At 45.6% G+C, this 19,693-nt stretch overlaps 1 protein-coding gene across 1 annotated transcript in view; it reads left to right on the top strand.

Moving 5' to 3' along the window:
• AOAH (acyloxyacyl hydrolase) overlaps window positions 1-19,693 on the top strand; it is a 133,113-nt gene that overhangs the window by 75,405 nt on the left and 38,015 nt on the right. The window contains 2 exon segments of the mRNA XM_031951714.1: window positions 6,038-6,104; window positions 8,346-8,445. Of these exon segments, the coding sequence (XP_031807574.1) occupies window positions 6,038-6,104; window positions 8,346-8,445 (167 nt within the window).

The raw sequence follows: 19,693 nt of genomic DNA, 5'->3' as shown, positions 1-19,693 counted from the left end.
AGAGGAGTCCCTCATGTAATGAGCCCAGGACAAAGCCTTTGGCATTGCAGGGAGAGAGGGACAATGACGTCATGGGGAGGAGCCGTCACAGGGGCCAGTGGGGTCAGTCTGACTCTGTGAGAGCTGACAGCAGGAGCCCTGTGAGCCCCGGAAGTGCCTGTAGAGTCCAGAAGTGCCTGTGGAACCAGAAGAACCTGTGAGTCCAGAAGAACCTGTGAGCCCAGAAGATCCTATGAGCTCAGAAGAGCCTGTGGAACTTAGGAGAAAGAGCCCTGGGAGCCCAGAGCCTGTGGAGACATCATCCTAAAGACATCAAAAAATGAATACCCCAATTTTAAAAAATATTTGTTGTGTCTGTAATTTTTGTCTTTACCATAAGATTTCTGCTGATGAAATGGAAAAATAGACCTGATGTCATAGAAATTTCTATTTTCTTATTTTCTCACTGTGCTCATAGCACAACAAAATGGTGTCTCAAATTATCTTTAAATGTTTTGTCCACATGAAAACTTACAAGGGATGAGCAGAATAAGACCATCCAGTTATACTTAGAAATGAAAAGTGTTACAGTAATAAAATGGCCTTGTTTTGCTGTAGCAATAAAATGACCAAGTGCAATGACTTGACTTAATAAATCATCTTTCCAAAGCTCCTGCTATGAGTATTTTTTAACCATAAAACTAATGCATTTCTCTGTCTTTCGCTGCTGTTGCATATTACATTGGGTTTGATGAGTATTGCAACATTCCAAAATGCATTGAGTTCAAAGTCAGTGTAAACATATTCTTATGTTTACAGGTACTGTAAAATGCATATTTTCCCTGGGGAAAAATTCAAATAAAAAGAAAATACTGCGACTAAAAAAAAAGGAGAAGGAGGAGGAAGAGGAGGAGGAGGAGGAGGTGAGGGAGGGGAGGGAGGAGGAGGAGGAGGAGGGAGGAGGAGGAGAGCCTGTGAGCTCAAAGCCTTTGGCTGACATTTAGGGAAGGATGGGGCTGAGCTGGTTCCGGTTCTGGGAAGGGATGTTGAATGGGCTCAGCTGCCAGAAGACACAGAGCTGCTCCTTGTGCTGAGCCCACAAAGAGTGGTGCGTCAGGCCCACTTTTGCTTTAGAGCAGGCCTGGGGAGCTGGGGACAGTGGGGACCCCAGAGCTGAGCCTGGCTCCTGTGGGCCCTGAGCAGCCACTTCCAGCTAAGGACCCACTGGTCACATGGGGTCCGTAGCCCAGGGAGTGGGTGACAGGAATGAAGAAGCCAGAACCAGACCTGGAGGGGGAGCAAGAGGAGGTTGTTTGTGATTGTCCCTCGGCCTCAATATCAATTCAGGAGAGGGGGAGCGAGTGCCTGCTCCCCCAGGCTTCTTTGGAGAAGGAGATGTGGCTGTAAAACAAGCCTCGAGGGGCCTCTAGCATCTCCAAAGGGAGGACCGAGATGGAGCTCAAGAGGCAGCTCGAGGGAGCAGCCTGAGGGAAGACACAAGGATGCTGAGACCCTTGGCCCTGAGACAGGGAGCAGCAAAGGGCCCTGAGACAGGGGAGCAGCAAAGGGCTCTGAGACAGGGAGAAGCAGAGGGCCCTGAGACAGGGAGAAGAGAGGGTCTGTGGGAGAAGCAGAGGGCTAGCCCACAACGAGCAGAAAGCGAAGTCCCGGACTTTTCCTGGCTCTGACCTTCTGGAATTTCCTGGGAGAGACTGGCTCCAAAAGGAAGGGGAATACTTCCAGCAGGTTCCTCTTCGTTCTGATGGAAGCGTCCAAGCCCCAGGAAAACATCAAATGCTAGGGCACAGAATCGAACACGAGGGAACAGGGATCGCCTCATTAACACTAATTTTTCTCTTCCCCTTGAAGGGAATCCAAATCACAGAAGTGGGGGGGAGGAAGCTAGTAAAATCTCCAGAGGAAAGCTTTAAAACCTTGGGGAGAAAGGTGGTAGAATTTAGGGGAAACAGCAGAAGATACCTCTACTGACCGTTTATAAGCCCTGTAAGTCTTTTGCTTTTCTGTCCTCTTTCCTTGGTGTCCCCAAAATGCATTGTTACCATATGAACGAGTCGTGGTATGTTTAGGGTAAAAATGAAAGAAACCATGATGAATGTTTTTCCTCATCCACTTGATTCTTCAAAGTGAGCAGAGCAATACCGCGAGGGGCAAGGAGGAGGATTGGGGAAATTGTCCTTCTTTGACTTTATGATTAAAGCCTCTAGCCCAGGGCACCTCTGCTCCAAGCAATGAACGCTCCAGGCGGAATATCTTCTTTGTCTTTGATTCATTGAGCCCCTTCCTCACGAACTCACTGCCTTATTACCGTCTAGCAGCTCCAGCCTTGGGATCCCATCTCATCTTTGTCCCATCACAGAGACTCAGGGACAGCCTGGAAAGAGGGAAATATCTCTCACTTAATGCCTTCTGCCCTTTACCAGTGACCAATGTCATCTCATCCAGACCTAGATCCACTCTTTCTACAATGAGGAGACTTGGCTAAATCATACCTATGGTCCCTTCCAGCTGTGTGGAATAAAGGATTAAGTCCATTACTCAGAAATATCTGTTTTACTTCTGCCTCAGACAGGTCAGCTTTGTGACTGCGGACAAGTCCCTTCATTTCTGGGGCCACTTGATCCAAATTTTTACCCAAGGATCCCCTCTACACCATCCCCAATGAGGGAAGCTCTAGTCTGTTCCCCTCCCAGAAGGGGAAATTCATTGCTTCCAACCCATTGGATGGAACCAAGATGGAACAGAAAAGGCAGGGATTCACCTGAGCTTTCGCAAATTCCCTTTGAACAACTTTCTACAGAACTTCAAAGTTCTACAATGGTGGAACCAACCAAAGGACAAGGTGAAACAATTTTCGAGCAGAAGGAAACTTGGAATGTTGAGAGGAAAGATCTATTGTATTGGGATAATAGCTGTACCCTAGGAAACAAGTATGGGGCCGACTGAATCAGCAATGGCAGCAACTGCCTCTGGAGTTCTTTTGGCCCACAGGCAATTAGGGGTTCAGACAATTGGCAGGAGATTACAGGGGTCCTTTTGCTGGCATTAAGTGCAGAATTCTGTTGTATTGTCCAGTTCCAAATCCTAGTCATAGTTTCTAGGGCAGAAAAGAGTTCTTGTGGTCACTCACAAACCAGAGTGCTGGCTAAGAGAGTAGTAAATACACTTCTTCTGTGATCATACCACTTTGGGAGAACTGAAAACTTACAGACCCCCAGAGCTGGTTCTGAAAACAGCTACAAAAAACTCTGAAACTTGAGACAGTGCTCCTCCACCATGGGAGCAGAGTCTAACTAAAATGAAGTTAAAAATCAAGAAAATGGCTTGGAAAATGAGCAAACTATAACAACGACAAAAGATCTGGATCATAGAAAACTATTGTGGTGACATAGAAGATCAATACACAAACTTAGAAAAAAACAACAAAGTCCAAAACTAGTACATCCAAAACCTCAAAGAAAAAATGTAAATTTGTCTCAAGTCCAAAAAGAATTCCTGAAAGATACCTCCAAAAAGTTTTAAAACTTAAATAAGAGAAGTAGAAGAAAACTGGGAAAAGAAATGACAGTGATGTAAGAAAATCATGAAAAAAGAACCAACAGCTTGTAAAGAAGGCACAAAAAATACTAAAGACAACAACACCTTTAAAAACAGAATAGTCCAGATGGTAAACGAGGCACAAAAATTCAATAAAGAAAAGAATTCCTTAAAAAGCAGAATGGTCACATGGGAAAACATACATTAAAATTTACTGAAAAACTCCTTAATAGGTAGAACTGGCCAAATGGAAAGGGAGATACAAAAGCTTAGTGAATGAAGAAAATCATTCCTTAAAAGTAGAATTGGGCAGATGGAAGCTAATTACTCCATGAAACATCAAAAAGCAACAAAGTAAAATCAAAAGAATGGAGAAAAATATAAGAAAATGTGGAATATCTTCTTGGAAAACAACTGACCTGGAAAATAGATCAAGGAGAGAGAATTTAAGAATTACTGGACTACCTAAAAGCCATGATAAAAAAAAAAAGTCTAGAGTTTATCTTTCCAGAAATTATCAAAGAAAACAACTATCCTATATAGAGGATCTCCTAAAACCAGAGAGTAAGAATCCATCTCCTAAAAGAGATCCCCAAATGCAAACTCCAAGGAATATTATAGCTAAATTTCAGAGCTCCCTGGTCAAAGAGAAAATATCACAAGCACCTAGAAAAAAAAAAACAATTCAATTATCATGGTACTGTAAGGATTAAAAAAGTTTACACATTAAAGGATCAGAGGATTTGGAATATGATATTCCAGAGGTAAAAGAGCTAGGATTACAACCAAGAATCATCAACCCAACAAAACAAAAAAAAGATGGATTTTCAATGAAATGGAGGACTTTCAAGCATTCCTGATGAAAAGACCAAAGATGAGGAGAAAATTTGACTTTCAGATACAAGCCTCAACAGAAACATCAAAAAAGTAAACAGAAAGAAGAAATCTAAGAGATTCAGTAAGATTAAACTGTTTACATTCCTACCTAGCTGGAGAGTCTTTAGAGTTTTATTAGAGAATTATTAGGACTCCTAAAAGTATACATGGACAGATTCTTTTTGTACAGCAATAATTGTTTGGACATGTATACATATATTGTATTTAAAATATATTTTAACATATTTAACATGTATTGGTCAATCTGCCATAGGGGGGAGGGGATGGGGGGAAGGAGGGGAAAAATTGGAACAAAAGGTTTGGCAATTGTCAATGCTGTAAAATTACCTATGCATATAACTTGTAAATAAAAAGCTATAATAATAAAAAAGTGTACATGGACAGAGGACTCAGGTGTGGGTTGAATATGATGAGATGATTATCTAAAAATAAATTAATCTAAATAATCTAATAATAGATAATATTTAGATATTTAGAATTAGATAATAAATTACCTAAAATAAATTAATAAAGAGTTGAGAAAAGGGAATAAAAATAAAATAAGTGAGAGGTGAGAAAAAGGAAGACACTGGGAGAAGGGGAAAATGAGAGGTATAATGGGGTAAATTATTTGACATAAAAGAGGTGGGAAAGAACTTTTACAGTGGAGGAGAAGATGGAGGTGTGGGAGCACATGAACTTACTCTCATTGAAATTTGCTCAAAGAGGGAATAACATACACCTTCAGTTGGAGGGTAGAAAACTATCTTACTCAAAAATGAAATAAGAGGGGAGAAACTGACAGAAGGCAGGTGGAATTGGGGCCACTAAGTGGCACAGTGGAGAGAGCACCAGCCCTGAAGTCAGGAGGATCTGAGTTCAAATCCAGCCTCAGACACTTAACACTTCCTAGCTGTGTGACCCTGGGCAAGTCACTTAACCCCAAATGCCTCAGGGGAAAAAATGATATCACTATGTTAGGGTCATGTTCCATGTGTCTGCCGGTGATTGATCACACCAATGTGAACCTGAATGCTCTACCTCCGGTCAGGTACAAAAAGTCCCCAGGAACCTGGGGGGTTGGGGCTGACTTTGATGCCGGATCTGTCCTCAATGCTGAAGACATCAGGCTGGGAAGCAAGGGAGTGAGCTCATGGCCTTGTTTCCTTCCATCGGTGACTGGGAAAGCTCAGAGCACTGTCCGTGGTCCCAAATCCCGGCAGGCCGGCCATCGGGAGGGGGCTGTCCTGTACTGAACGGCTTCTCTGGGCACCAAATTAAGGAGAATTTTCCTTAAACCCTCACGCCTGACAGTATCAAAGGCCCTGGTCAGATCCACAGCATTGTTACCTCAGTATGTGTTAGGAATAATGTCTGTTGCAAAGAAAAATTAATTTTTTAAAATAGTAATCAATTCATGAAGGAATTTTTTAATTGCAGTGGAAACATTTGTTAAAATATTGATCCTCTCTCATAATTTTAAGTTTTGATAGAACATTCATTGGTACTGAATATCCAACAAGAAAATGCATCCTTTTATGGGTAGATATGGGGATAAATATATAAATCCATGCGTATAAACATACACACTTTGGAGTTTAACTTTAAATTTCCCTCATTTTTGCAGAAAAGCTCTCCCTGCAAAACATCTGCTACCTCACGGCAGAAATATTGGGACCCGACATCATCAAACTGTGAGTAGAAAAGGATCCATGGCAGGGAAATGAACTTGCTGGGAGAAAGGAGATGAGAGAAGGGGGTGAGGATTCCAATTTAATCTGCTCAGAAAAGAAGAGAAAAGCTGAAACCCGCAGCATTATTTGTCTTATTCAAGCAAATGCGCACCTTGAGCTAGGAAACATGGAACTTTGTTTGGAATCCTGACTCTGGATTTTGTAACCAGAATTTTCACAAACAAAATGCCTCCAGCCATGGCAGACAGGTTCCTCTGGGTGTTTCTGAGCCTTCCTTCACGTCTTTCCAGTTGCCATCCATTCTTCCTTCCCTGGTCCCCATGGTACATTTTCTCCTGATGCCCTGGTTCATTTCCTGCCCTCCCGTTTTCCTTCTCTCTGCCTCCACACCTTTGGCCATGACTCCTTCGGCCTATCAGGGCCCACTGACCCACAGATGGACCTGAGCAGAAAACAGCGCTGTCCCTCCTCCCCTGAGCCACTTTGGACCTGGGGAGTTACTGGTAAGGTCTCCGGCTTCTCTCAGAGCTGGGGCTTCACCCTTGTTCTCCATCACAGGCAGAAATAACCCTCCCTGTGCCATCATGGACCCAGGCAGATGCACAGCTGACCACACTGGAGGACGAGCTCTCCCAAGAGCTCTCTGCTCCCTTCTGCCCCTGTCACACACAAGGAAGTGTGGAAGAGAGAGGGAAGGGGAGGGGAGGGGAGGGGAGAGGAGGGGAAGGGAAAGGGAGAGAGAAGGAGAAAGGGAGGTAAGGGGAAGGAGAAAGGGAAGCATTTATACAGGGCCTCCCATGTGCCCAACACTGTATAAAGAACATGAGCTCATTTGATGCTCACAGCAACCCTGGAAGGCAGATGCTGTTATTATTCCCATTTCACAGTTGAGGAAACTGAGGCAAACAGAAACTTACCCACTGTCACCCAACTAAATTTGAGGCCGGGTGTGAGCCCCAGCCTTCCTGAGTCCAGGTGCGGTGCTCTGTTACCCACCTCGCTGCCTCCCAGGAGTGGAGAAAGCCCGGATTCCCGGCCCATCTCTCATGTTCGTTGCCCCCATGATTACACTGCCTCGTCCCTACAGGAGAGCCCATGATCTCTGCAGGCTTACCCCCCAGGCCTGGGCATGAGCTGAGATCGGGCACTTCTGCCTGAAGGCCCCAGCTCAGCCCTCTCCTCCTGGGTCCTCCAGTATCTCCTGGAGCTGAAGCTTGTGCTCCTCTCCCAGCACACTCCTGGGGGCTCCAGGGAAGATGCAGGTTGTAGCCCCCGATTTGCCCCTCTCTGCTCTGCACCGAGTCGAGAGCCGAAGGCCTGGGCAACAGTCTGAGGGTGCAGAGAACTCAGAGCCATCCTGGCAATGTTGGGGGGGACGGATGTGCATCCCTTCCCTCTTTGTGAGGAGCTGGGGCTGGGGGTCTTGTGTGGGGGTCCCAGGCTGATCCCAAGGAGGCCGACGGCCCCAGCTTTCTGGCCACGGGAGCAGGGGAGGAGCCAGAGCCCCAGGTCCTCAGCATGAACCAGTCTCGGTTTGGGACCGTGAGCAGGACCACTCAGGTCGGCAGCATTTACCACGTCCAGTCCCCGATGGCACCGAGCCCCCGCTTTAAGCAGCTCCGTCCGGGGGCCTCCCGGGTCATGGCCCAGTTTGCTCAGCCCATCTGAGCATGAGTCCTGAGCCCCCCTCCCCCAAAATCCATGGAGGACCTGAAACCTTCAGCCGTTTGGGACTGAGTCTGAAGCCAGCGGGAGCTGCAGGGACTGAACCTTGGCGACTTGTTCTCAACTTCTCGCTCACTCTGAGTGGGAAGGGATGACTTGATTGATTTATTCAATCAACCTTAGGCTCAGATTCATGAATTTTGATTTAGTTAATTAATATTTAAATTTAATTCCTAAAAAGAAGAAAGAAATTAAAACAAAAAGGTCTGAACAACACCTAAGAGCCCAGGAGCAGCAGATTCTCTGAGCATCCTCGTGGTGCGAGTGCATCAAGTAATAACACTGGTCCCTGTAGAATGACCCTGAGCTAATTTGACCTGACTCGTTCAGCCCAACAGGCTGAACACAAAGCTCAGCACTTCTCCCCCGTGGCTGAGAACAAGATGGCAGACAGTCAGCTGGCCCCAGCAGCCCAGAGGGAGAAACCCAAAGGCCCAGGGCAGCAGAATGCCTTAGCTCAGTTCCCGGCAGCCCGGGAAGTGCCCCTGACCCTTCCTCCGCTCCCTTTCCCTGCAGGCTGAGTCTGAAGCTGAACGCGGATGTGGTCTGCCATGCCCTCCACTTCTGTAAGCAGAAGCCCGGGCAGCCCCTCTGCCACCTGTACAACCCGCCCCAGGTGAGTGTTTCTCATCTAGCTCTCCCTCCCCAAGCCAACTGTCGGGCTGCAATTGTTCTGCAGAAATGACGATTTGATTCCTTCGATTAATGAGTACTTATTAAGCTCCAGTTGTTTACGAGGTGCCGGGGCTGCAAAGATAATAATATTGAGAAATCTTTGACAAAGAGTTTATATTCTGACCGCAGATGTAACATAGACATAGCAGGCAGGCGCTCTGGCTCCGGTGACCAAGCAAGCATTTATTAAGCACCTAGTATATACCCAGCTCTGTGTTAGGTGCTAAAGAAACAGGTACAGAAAAGGAAACTGCTCCTACTCACAACAAACTGACATTCTCATGGGGGAGACAAGGATTTATACAAATATATCCAGCAACAAACATAAAGCAAATGAGACCCAAGTGGGTACGAAATACTACGAGGCATTGGGAGGGAGGCTGCTAGTAGGCTGGGAGATGGGAAGAATCAGGAAAAATGCATGAAAAAGATGGTGTCTGAGCTGCATCTCAAAGGGGAAAGGGGGTCTGGGAGTTGAGGGTATGGGAGGGTTGCATTGCAGTTATGGGGGGTCACCTGGGCAAAGGCATGGAGGCAGGAGATGGTGAGAACAGAGAGAAAACCAATCTGAATGCACTCGGGAGCATAAATTGGAACAAACATGGTGGGGTTTTCAAAGCCAAACAAAGGAACACACAGGGGATTCTGGAGGCAATGGGGAGCAAGTGGAGTTGGTTGAGCAGAGGAGTAACCCGGTCAGTTCTACACTTTAAAAAATGTCTGTCATCAGAGGGTAGAATAGACTGAAGTAGGGAGTCTGGAGGCAAGGGGGATGAGCAGCTTGGAGGCTGCCCCCGGGATCTAGACCAAAGGTGATCAGGACTTCAACAGCCAAAGTCACAGCATCTGCTGCTCTTGACAAAAGGGACCATTTCTTGTGTCCCCAGCACCTTGTGTGGGTCTGGCACACAGTAGGTGCTAAATAAATGCTGACTGAGGAATTGAAGGAGAGAAATCGAAATGATGCAGGAATTCCTCCAGGTAGCAGCGATTGCACAGTTGTGGTTGCTCCTCTAGGAAGTTCCTCTTTCTCTCACTAGTTTAGAGATGTCATGGATTAGCCAATCAAATCATAGCTCAGCCCCCATCCTCCCATCATTTCTGACCCTGCCATGTTCTCTCTAAAGTTCTAATTCAGCTATACAGCCATTTCATTAGACAGCTAGAGATGAAAAGGCAACACAAAGTCCGTCAATGCCCCCAGAACTCAGCTTGCCCAGTGCTCCCTTAGTGCTCCCTGCATCAGTGTCCGAGAGCAGCCCCCAGCTACCCAGCAGTGCTCCCTTAGTGCTCCGGGTTCAGCCCCCTAAATACTCCCACAGCAAGGTGAAAGCCACCCATGGAGGGCCGGGAACCCAAAGGAGTCCATGGAGGACTCGCTCCTCACTGTGAACGCTTCAGGACAGACCCTCCCTCCCCCCAGACAAACAGGGCATGGGAACTTGGGATTCTGGACAGATTCCTTCCAGCATTAGAGCGTAAGATTCCCGAGGGCAGGAATCATGCTTTTGCCTTTCTTTGTGGATCCCCATCCCAACTTCCCCAGTCACTTCATACCATCTGGCCGCAATCCTTCCTCGTGCAGTCACATTGTGAGTGGGGGTTGGTGCAGAAGAGAATAATTCCTGTAAAAACCCTAGACTTCTTCCTAGACTTGTTCTGAGGCTCTTAGGGGAGACTCTGCGTGTAGCACTGGAGCAAGTTAAAGGGCTACTGGTCTTTTTTTTTTTTCCTCATTTTACAGATGAGGAAACTGCGGCAAACAGAATTAAGTGACTTGCCCAGGGACTGAGAGGTCAGTAATGGAAGCATTTCTAGTGGCGTAGAGGGCGGGGGGATGATTGCGTTCCGGTCCTGCCCAGCGCCGGCCCAATGCTGACTCAGTAGCGTGTCTCTTGGGGAGTGGGGACCCTGGACGTTCTGGGAGCTCTCATCCCCTAGGCATAGTGGCCACAGGCTTTCTCTGGAAGACTCTGGGTCTGAGGGGCAGCATTGCCAAGTGCTGATACACAGGGGCTGATGGTGTGGAGACAGTTACAAGAGAGGAAACGTGCTCTTGGAGGAAGGCAAGGGGACCGGAAGCTTGGGGCTTTGGGACAGAGATGAGGGGAAACGGGGACGGCAGGAATTGCATCTGGAGAATTTGCAGGGACTGGGCGGCGGGAAGAGGGAAGCTCCGTCTCCTCTGCTGATCTCCACAGCAAACTGCAGAGCCGGACGGCCGCGTCTGTGCTGGCCAGCGTATCCCAAACGGCCTTCCCAACATCAAAAGTGGAAAGTAATTACACGAGGGGAAAGGCTCGCCCACCCTTCGCACCTGCTAGAACTAAAGAAAGCTTCTGAGCTCCAGCCAAATGAGCAGAGAGCTGGGTCTCTCTGGGTTAGTCAAACAGCTGGGGAACCAGGACTGGCAACAATTAAGTGTTCAGCCCCCCGTCCAGCTCACAGGCCTTTAGTTATCATTGAACGTGGTCATCCGAGTAGAGGAGACCTCGGAGGGCTCCAAGGGATGGAATCCTCGGCTCCAAGATCTCCTGTGACCTGGGGAAGGAATCCTAGCTTCAAGGTCACTGTGACCCAGGGAAGGGATCCCCTGGAAGCCTCTCAGTGAGGGGACTCGGTTAGTTGATCAATCAGACAACGGTCATAAGCTGAGCTGGGTGATTTCTCCACGGGGAGCTCTGGGCTGAGGGCTGGGAACCCAAAGTAGAAACAACAGAAACCTCGTCCCTGCCCTCGAGGAGCTTCCAGCATAACTGGAGAGGCAACGTCCCACCGCTGTGCACGCGCAAAATATGCAGAGGGTGGATGGAAGGAAATCTGAGCTGAGAAGTGCTCACCTTAAGGAGGACCAGGACACCTGGCTGGCAGGAGGTAAGACTTTGAGGAAGGCAGGAGGGGGAAGGAAGGAGAGAGAGCACTCCAGGCCTGGAGGACAGTCCGGTTAAAGATGGAGCACCCCAGTCAAGGAACAGCCAGTAGAACTGAATTGAGTCAAATGAAGCACCTACTATGTGCCAAGCACCATACTAAGCCCTGGGGATTCAGAGAAAGGCGTATAATAGGTCCTGCCCTCCAGGAGGTCACAGTGTGAAAAAGCCCCACCGATAATGAGCACGTGTCCATTTCAAACATATGTACACTCACACTAATAAAGGAAAAGCTCACGATCTTTTTCTTTTCTTTTGTGAGGCGATCGGGGTTCCCTGTAACCCAGGGTCACACAGCTGCAAGTATTCGGTGTCTCAGACCAGATGTAGCTGCCCCTCCCAATCTTGGAAAGAGAAATCTGTGGAAAATTAATGAGGGAGAAGATTAAATCATCTAGGTATCCAAATATGATCAATCAAACAAAAGATATGGAGTAAAATAAGAAACTTTTATCTTCTTCTGACAAAGGGAATAAAAAATTTAGTGAAGCTAAATTTAACAATTGTGAAGTGGCTATAAATAGACTGATGTCCCCACAGAATTCGACAGAGGGCTCAAAAACTTGGAAATAATAGACACGTAGAAAGAACTTAATGGAAAAATAGGGCATATACGCATGTATATGTACCAGCACACTGCATGTGTGTGCATATTATGCACATATATATGTGTGTATGTATAATATATATTGCACATACATATGTATCCATCATAGGGATACTGCTTAGCACATTGCCCAGCTCATAGTAGGTCGCTTGTTACTTCAACTGGACTTATTGACTGAACCCATGACTTTATTGCTATAAAGAACTCCCAGTGTGGGAGCTCCCTCCCCTAAACCGGGTTAGCCTCTTCTCCAAAACAGAGGGTCTTGAGAATTCCCTAGCGAGCCCCTCCTCACTCGGTCTGCGTCAGAATGAGCCTAGAACGGAGGCTTTCCTTACTTCAAAGCCGGCTGGCTCTCTGGCTGTCCCGCCATATTCCTTGTTTAATGAACATCCTAAATACACTGCGTGCACATAGAGATGTAGATATAAACAGTACGCCTGAGATGATCACGTGCACAAAGTATCATGCTCTAGGATGCGGAAAACTCCTCATTAAATGTCCAAAGGCTCAAATGGGAAATTCTCCCTTTTAACGCCACAGAACAATAACCAAGCTAAACTGACCAGAAGGCATCAGGAAATGAACCGAAAACATGGCATGAATAATCTCCAGGCTAACAAAGAAATTCTCAAAACCAGACCAAGCCAGATTGCTTTAATGAGAATTCAGGTAGAAAGTACCAAAGTTCATTGGTTATTATTGTTAGTGAGTCCTTCTCAGAAGTCATGTCCAGTTTTCCATGATCCCACGTGGCAAAGATACTGGAGAAGTTTCCCATTTGCTTCTCTGGCTCATTTTACAGATGAGAAAACTGAGGCAAACAGAATTAAGTGACTTGCCCAGGGTCATCTATCTGGGAGGTCAGATTTGAACTCAGAGACATGTCTTCTTGACTCCAGACCCAGCACTCAATGCATTGCACTACCTAAATTCACAGGACACAGTCCAAGTAGTACTTAGAAGCCAGCCTGCATTTATCAAAAAGAAAAGGAGAAACTCAATTAACGGAGTCTGCATTTAAAGAAATCAGAAAACAAAGAAAGGAATCGACCAAAAGAAAGAGAAAAAGAGAAAGCATCAATATTAGTACAAAAATTAATAAAATGGAAAATAAAAGAACAATTACACTGATATCTAAAACCAAGAAAGAGATTTTTGAAAAGACCAAGATGGAGCTTCTATTTAGGAAACATTGTAAGGAAAAGAAGAATGATTTGAAAGACCAAGATGGAGCTTCTATTTAGGAAACATTGTAAGGAAAAGAAGAATGAAAATGCAAATTACCAAAATTACAAATGGGAAAAGAAGATCAAAACAAACCCAACAGATTTTTTTTTAAAGTATCAGAGATAAGATTTTGTTAATGCATTTGGAAATGTCTTAGAGAAGAATATCAACAAACCAGAAAATACCCAATTAGGCAAAATGGGTCTCCCGTCCAACCACAGGCAGAGAAAACCATGGACTAGACATCAGGATTGACAGAGAGGAAAGCTTGGGTCCAAGGGCTGTGCCCGGGGAAGGACCCGAAAGCTGGACTGGGTCCAGAGCAAGACCCAGAAGAGGAGGAGGAGCTTAGTCTAAGTCAGAATAGCACCTGATGAGCTCGAGGCTGGGGACGTTGAACCCAGAGAAGAGAAGACTTGAGTGGACCCAGGAGGTGGGTCCTCCTCTCCAGTTGTCTCATTAGCCTTGTTCTGCTCAGAACCAGGACTAAGTTTGCTGAGTGGATGCTACACGGCAGCCGGTTCCTGCTGCCCAGAGATATAACGGCCGCCCCATAAGACCGGGAGTCTTTGAGACCAGAATCAGGTGCACTGAGGCAGGACGGAGTGTGGTGTTGTGGAGACAGAACTGGATCTGGATTCAGGGAATGTGGATTTGAAGCCATTTTACACCCTCCTCCCCATAGGGCCATCAGGAAGTAGCTCCACCTTCCTGTGCAACTCCTTTGTCTGTGAAATGAAAGGACTGGAGGAATTGTGCTCTGAGTCCCTGCTGGCTCAAAGGCTGTAGAGGGGGACCCAACTTCAGGGATGGACCATTCTCCCACCCCGGGGCCTGGAAGGCCCCAGGCTTCCTGAAACAAAGCCTGGTAGGGAGGAGCTCCCTGTTCCAAGCGTCAGGATTGGACTAGAGCTTCTCCAATACTAGGCACTCAATGGATGGCATTTGGGGTAGACACCGAGACCAGACTGTTTGCCATTTTGATCCCAGTCAAGATCCAGATCCATTTAAGGCTTTCCACGTGGCCTGTGTGCTCTTTCTGCCCTGAGTCACCCTCATATTTTGGGAAGCTCTGTTAACTCAGAGTGAGAGCCCATAATTACAGAGGGCTGACCCTCCTCCCCCCGGGACCAGCAACTACAAGGCCATTTTCCAAGTCTGGGTGGGGGTCTGAGCACCCAAGTACCATGGGTCTGAATGCCGTGGGATCCAAACAAGAGCAAAAATAAGTGGGGGCATGGAGGGATGGGAAGGAGGAAGGACTGCACTCTGTGCTATTTCCATAAAAAAGATAGAGAAAGAAACGACCAGGGCACCCTGACTTTGGGGGAGCAATGAATGGAAACTCTGAGATTGAGGGTCTCACCACAAAAGCCCAACTTATCCCAGAGTGAGGTAAACACATGGAGGGGATTCACTTTCAAGGATCTTACATGTGAAGCTGGAAGAGACCAAAGACTGACCAGCCCAGCCTCCTCTTAGGTAGGAAACTGGGACCTTGGGATGTTAAGGACTTGCCTAAGGTCAATACATGGAGTATGTAGCAGAGCCAATCCCTCTTTGCATGAGTTTCTGACTTCTAGTCCAGCCCTCTTTCCATGCTCTCTCTTTGAGCCTCAGTTTCTTCATCTGTCAAAGGGAACAGCACTGTAAGCAATCCCAACTTCTTAGTTATTGTGATGCAAGGTTCATAGGAGATTTTAAATGTGTGAGAGTGTGTATGTGTGTATGTGTGTGAGTGTGTGTGTGTGGAGTGTGTGTGTGTGTGTGTGTGTGTGTGTGTGTATGTGTGAGAGAGAGAGTGTAATTCTTTGCAAACCTAAAGCATTGTAGAAGTGTCAGTCAGTAAAATAGTGTACCCTTTGGTGATGGACTCTTGGTCTTGGTGACTTTTGGCTCAAAATTATATAGGGAAAAAAAAACAGAGAAAATTCATAAAGAAACACAAGTTGTAGTTAAAAGCAGGAAGTGAATGGGGACAGGAAGGCTCCCAGCTCCAGTGGATGCCCTGGACCCCATCAGATCAGATCAGGTCCTAGCCCTGGACGGCCCTGGACACACCCATCGAAGAGTGCTTGTATTTATTCAACTTTTCCTCCCAAAGAGTTTGGGACGGAACATGACTCTGCTCTCCCAGTCTCCAAGCCTCTAGGAATAGAAATCAGTCAGCGGGGGGGACAAGGAAGGAGCTATCACAGCGCCGTGTGGGAAAATCTCCGTTCTCCATTCTGGCGCAGCCTTCTGCTCTCCTTGACAAGTTGTCAGGACGTCGCAAACTTGGTCTGGAACAGGAAGATCAGATGGTGGCTCCGGCCCTGATGGCCCGAAAATAGCCCAGCCCATGAGTGAAGCTTGTCAAACTGCCAGCCGACACAGCCCTGAGAGTCACTGTGGGGGGTGAATGTCCCAGAATGAGAGGAGGAAAAAATAGGAAAAGGCAAATGATAGAAGGGAAGGAGAGGGCTTCTGAGGGACACAGTGAGATCTGAAGTAGGAGAAAAGTGACACAAGATGGCACTGAGCAGACACTTGCTGCTGGGGGGGTTTCAGAATCAAAGTCCCGCCCTGACCAGATCCAACACGACAACTATCATCATTGTCGTCGTCGTCCTCCTCTTCCTCCTTCTCCTTCTCCTCCTCCTTCTCTCTCTCTCTCTCTTTCTCCCCCGCCTCTCTCTCTCTCTCTCTCTCTCTCTCTCTCTCTCTCTCTCTCTCTCTCTCTCTCTCTCTCTCTTTCTCTCTCTCTCTCTCTCTTCTCTCTCTCTCTCTCTCTCTCTCTCTCTCTCTCTCTCTCTCTCTCTCCCTCCCTACCCTGGTTCTCCTCCTACCTCTCTGATCATTCATTCTCTATCTCTTTTGCTCAATTTTCTCAAGATCACACCCTCTAAGCAAGGTATCCCTCAAAATTCTGTCCTGGGCCCTCTTCCCTCCTCCCTCTAGATTATATCACCTGGTGATTTCATCAGTTCCCATGGATTTAATTATCATCTCCACACTGATTATTCTCAGATCTACTTTTCCTGTCATAATCTCTCTGCTGACTTCCATCTCACATCTTCATTGCCTTTGAGATATCTTAAACTGGAAGTCCAGTGGACATCTTTTACTCAACATGTCCAAAACTAAACTTTTCCTCCAAACTCCTACCTGCTTCTTTCTATTACTGTAAAGGACACCCCCATTACCCAGAGCCCCAGATTCACACCTAGATGCCATCCTGGACTCCTCACTCACCCTTACCCCCCAGATCTATAATATCAAGACTTGTGGATTTCACCTCTATAGCATTTCTTGTCAATTTTGTTCCTGCAGCATCTCATGTCAATTCCACCTCTGCAGCATCTCTTGTAGATTTCACTTCCTCAGTATCTCTTGTAGATTTCACTTCTACTGCATCATTGTTGATTTCACATCCACAGCATCTCTTGTTGATTTCACTTCCACAGCATTCTTGTTAATTTCACCTCTGCAGCATCCTTGTTAGTTTCACATTCACAGCATCTCTTGTCAATTTGGCCTCCACAGCATCCTTGTTGATTTCACCTCTGCAACATCTCATATATTTCACCACTGCAGCAACTCTTGTCAATTTCGCTCCCGCAGCATCTCTTGTCAAATTCATGCCTACAGCATCTCTTGTCAATTCCACCTCTGCAGCATCTCTTGTAGATTTCAATTCCTCAGGATCTCTTGTAGATTTCACTTCTACTGTATCATTGTTGATTTCACATCCACAGCATCTCTTGTTGATTTCACTTCCACAGCATTCTTGTTAATTTCACCTCTGCCCCATCCTTGTTAGTTGGCCTCCACAGCATCCTTGTCGGTTTCGCTTCTGCAGCATCCTTGTTGATTTCACCTCCACAGCATCTCTAGGATTTTCCTTTTTCTCCTCTGACACTGCCCCCCACCCTGATGTAGGCCCTCATCACCTCCCACCTAAACTATTACAGTGGTCTGCAAATGGGTCTGCTGCCTCAAGTCTCTCCCCATTCCATTTCAATTTCCATTCAGCCTCCAAAATGATTTTCCTAGAACACAAGTGTAATCATGGCACCCCCCACTCATTAAACTCTAGTGGTTCCTGATTCCCTGCAGGATCAACTACAGAATCCTCAGCTTGGCACTCTGGGCACTTCATGACCCTCCCACCCTTCCAGTCTTGTTACACTTTACTCCCTAGTAAAGAGTATGCACTCTTTTTTTATCCCAGTGACAACGACCTGCTGACTGTTCCACAAACAAGATACTACATCTCTCTTCTCTGAGAATTTTCTCTGTCTGTTCTTCCCACCTGCAAGGCTCTTCATTTCTAGCTACTGGATTATCTGGCTTCCTTCAAGTCCCATGCTCTACAGAAAGCCTCTTAATTCCAGTGCCTTTTCTCTTTTAATTATTTCCTACTTATCCTGTATAGAACTTGTCTGTACGTATTGGTTGGTTATGCATGCTTACTGTTTCTCCCATTAGGCTATGAGTTTCTTGAGGGCAGGGATTGCTCTTTGCTTTTTTTTATATCCCCAGCGTTTACTATAGTATCTGGCATATAGTAAATGCTTAATAAATGTTTGTGGCCTGACTTCATTTTAATTTAACAAACATTTAATTAATCACCTACCGTGTGACAGACAGTGTGTTATGTTTTGTGGATAGAAAAAAGAAAAATAAAGCTCTCTTACCTCAAGATGTTACAACCCATTTTGATAGCCCTTTCAAAGGGCTTTCAAAGAATAAATGGAAGAGATGCTAACAAAAGAAAAGAAAGTAGAAGGTCTCAAAACATATCAGATTCCCATTGCCCTTTACAATAATAGAAACAGAAATGTCCCAAAATAAAAGGGGAGGGAGGGAGGAGAGATTATTGAGAAAAACCAAAAATCCTCAAAAGAGATTAGCCTCTAAGAAAGGGGAGAAAATATTATCAAGAAAAAGGAGTTAGCAAAAAATAAACCAGAACATGGAAAACAAATATTATGGTACAGACAAATATTAAAAACCCAGGGAGATGACATCAGATAGGAAAAAAATCATTAATATCAAGGGCAGTGTCTGAATTGAATAACAAACATCATAAGGGAAATAAAAAGAGAATTTGGTATCAGCAAAGACAAAAATTGACGTCTATAAAGAGATCTGCTGCAAGCCAAAAAGAAAAATAGTCATGGAAAGCAAATACACCGCGAGATATGTGGACAATGCAAACAGGCACAGGGAATCAAAGAGAAATAGGAGGCTTCTGCCAGACAACAAAAGGCCAAAGTCACAGCTAAGGATCAGCAGGAAAAAAAAAAAGATCAAGGAACAATTTCTCTGGGATGGATGAATAAGATTTCATGAATTTAGAAGAAAGTCAAGAACAGTGGAGAGGACAGAGCACCAAGAGAGAACTGGAGGATCACTGGTTGGATCCTCCAAGTAATGTGAAAGCAGGAAAAGCTCACAATAACTCAGAAAACAGTGCAGGAATTCCCCAAGTGAGTGAGAACAAAGGATAGAGTATAAAATGACAGAACCACTGGACACCTGCAGAAATGACCGTCAGATTCAACTCACCCAGACACATGGAAGAGAGAAAAAGTCTTCAATCTGCCAATATTATCTACAAAAAGCCAGCAAGCCCCTGTAGAATCTTTGATATGCAAATCAAGCAAGACCATCCACAGAGGTTATTTGAGCAAACTTAAAAACTTTGTAATCTAAGAGGCAATTCAATCTGTTAATGGAAAACAGAAAAGAGAAAAGCAGCTAAGTAGGATGGATGAGATCATGAAGAGCTGGCTCCAGATGCAGCCTGCTCTCAATATTTCCAGCATGACAAAATATTGAGGAAAGGATTCATTATTCCACAAAGCTTGGATAGCAAGAGCTTGGCTTAAAAGAAAAATGGGAAGGGGCCAGCCCAGCTCAGCATTTCCCACACTAAATTTCCGACAGATTAGTAATCTAAATGTAAAAAATACCAGAGGATAATGGAATATTTGTTGCATCTTTCACAGCTGCGCTAAGAGGACAAATTCTTAACCAGCCCTGACTTCAAGCAAATTATGAGTCAAATAATACATGAAATCAATTAGACTGAAAATAAAAAGCTTCTGCACAACAACAATGAAAAAAAAGCAATGCATTTGGAATAAGGAAGTAAAAAACAACGGGGGAAAACACGAATTGGATGTTTATCATAAAAGGCTAAATTCAGCACGAAAAGGAACTGGCCTAGATTCATAAGAACAAAGCCCATTCTCCAGCAGGCAAGAGACCCAAGAACAGCAAACACAAATATCCAGAACCATGGGGAAAATGTTCAAAATTTCTATCAATCAAGGAAATTGAGTCACATTGAAACAAACCAGACTCCACCTGACCTTCACCAAATTAACAAAGAGAAGAAAAGTCATAAAATGTATTGCCGGCGTACATGCTGA

This window comes from Sarcophilus harrisii, chromosome 1 (genome assembly GCF_902635505.1).
Source record: "Sarcophilus harrisii chromosome 1, mSarHar1.11, whole genome shotgun sequence".
NCBI lineage: Eukaryota > Metazoa > Chordata > Mammalia > Dasyuromorphia > Dasyuridae > Sarcophilus > Sarcophilus harrisii.
The sequence above is the reverse complement of the archived record's forward strand: the minus strand, read 5'-3'. Positions and strand labels throughout refer to the sequence as shown.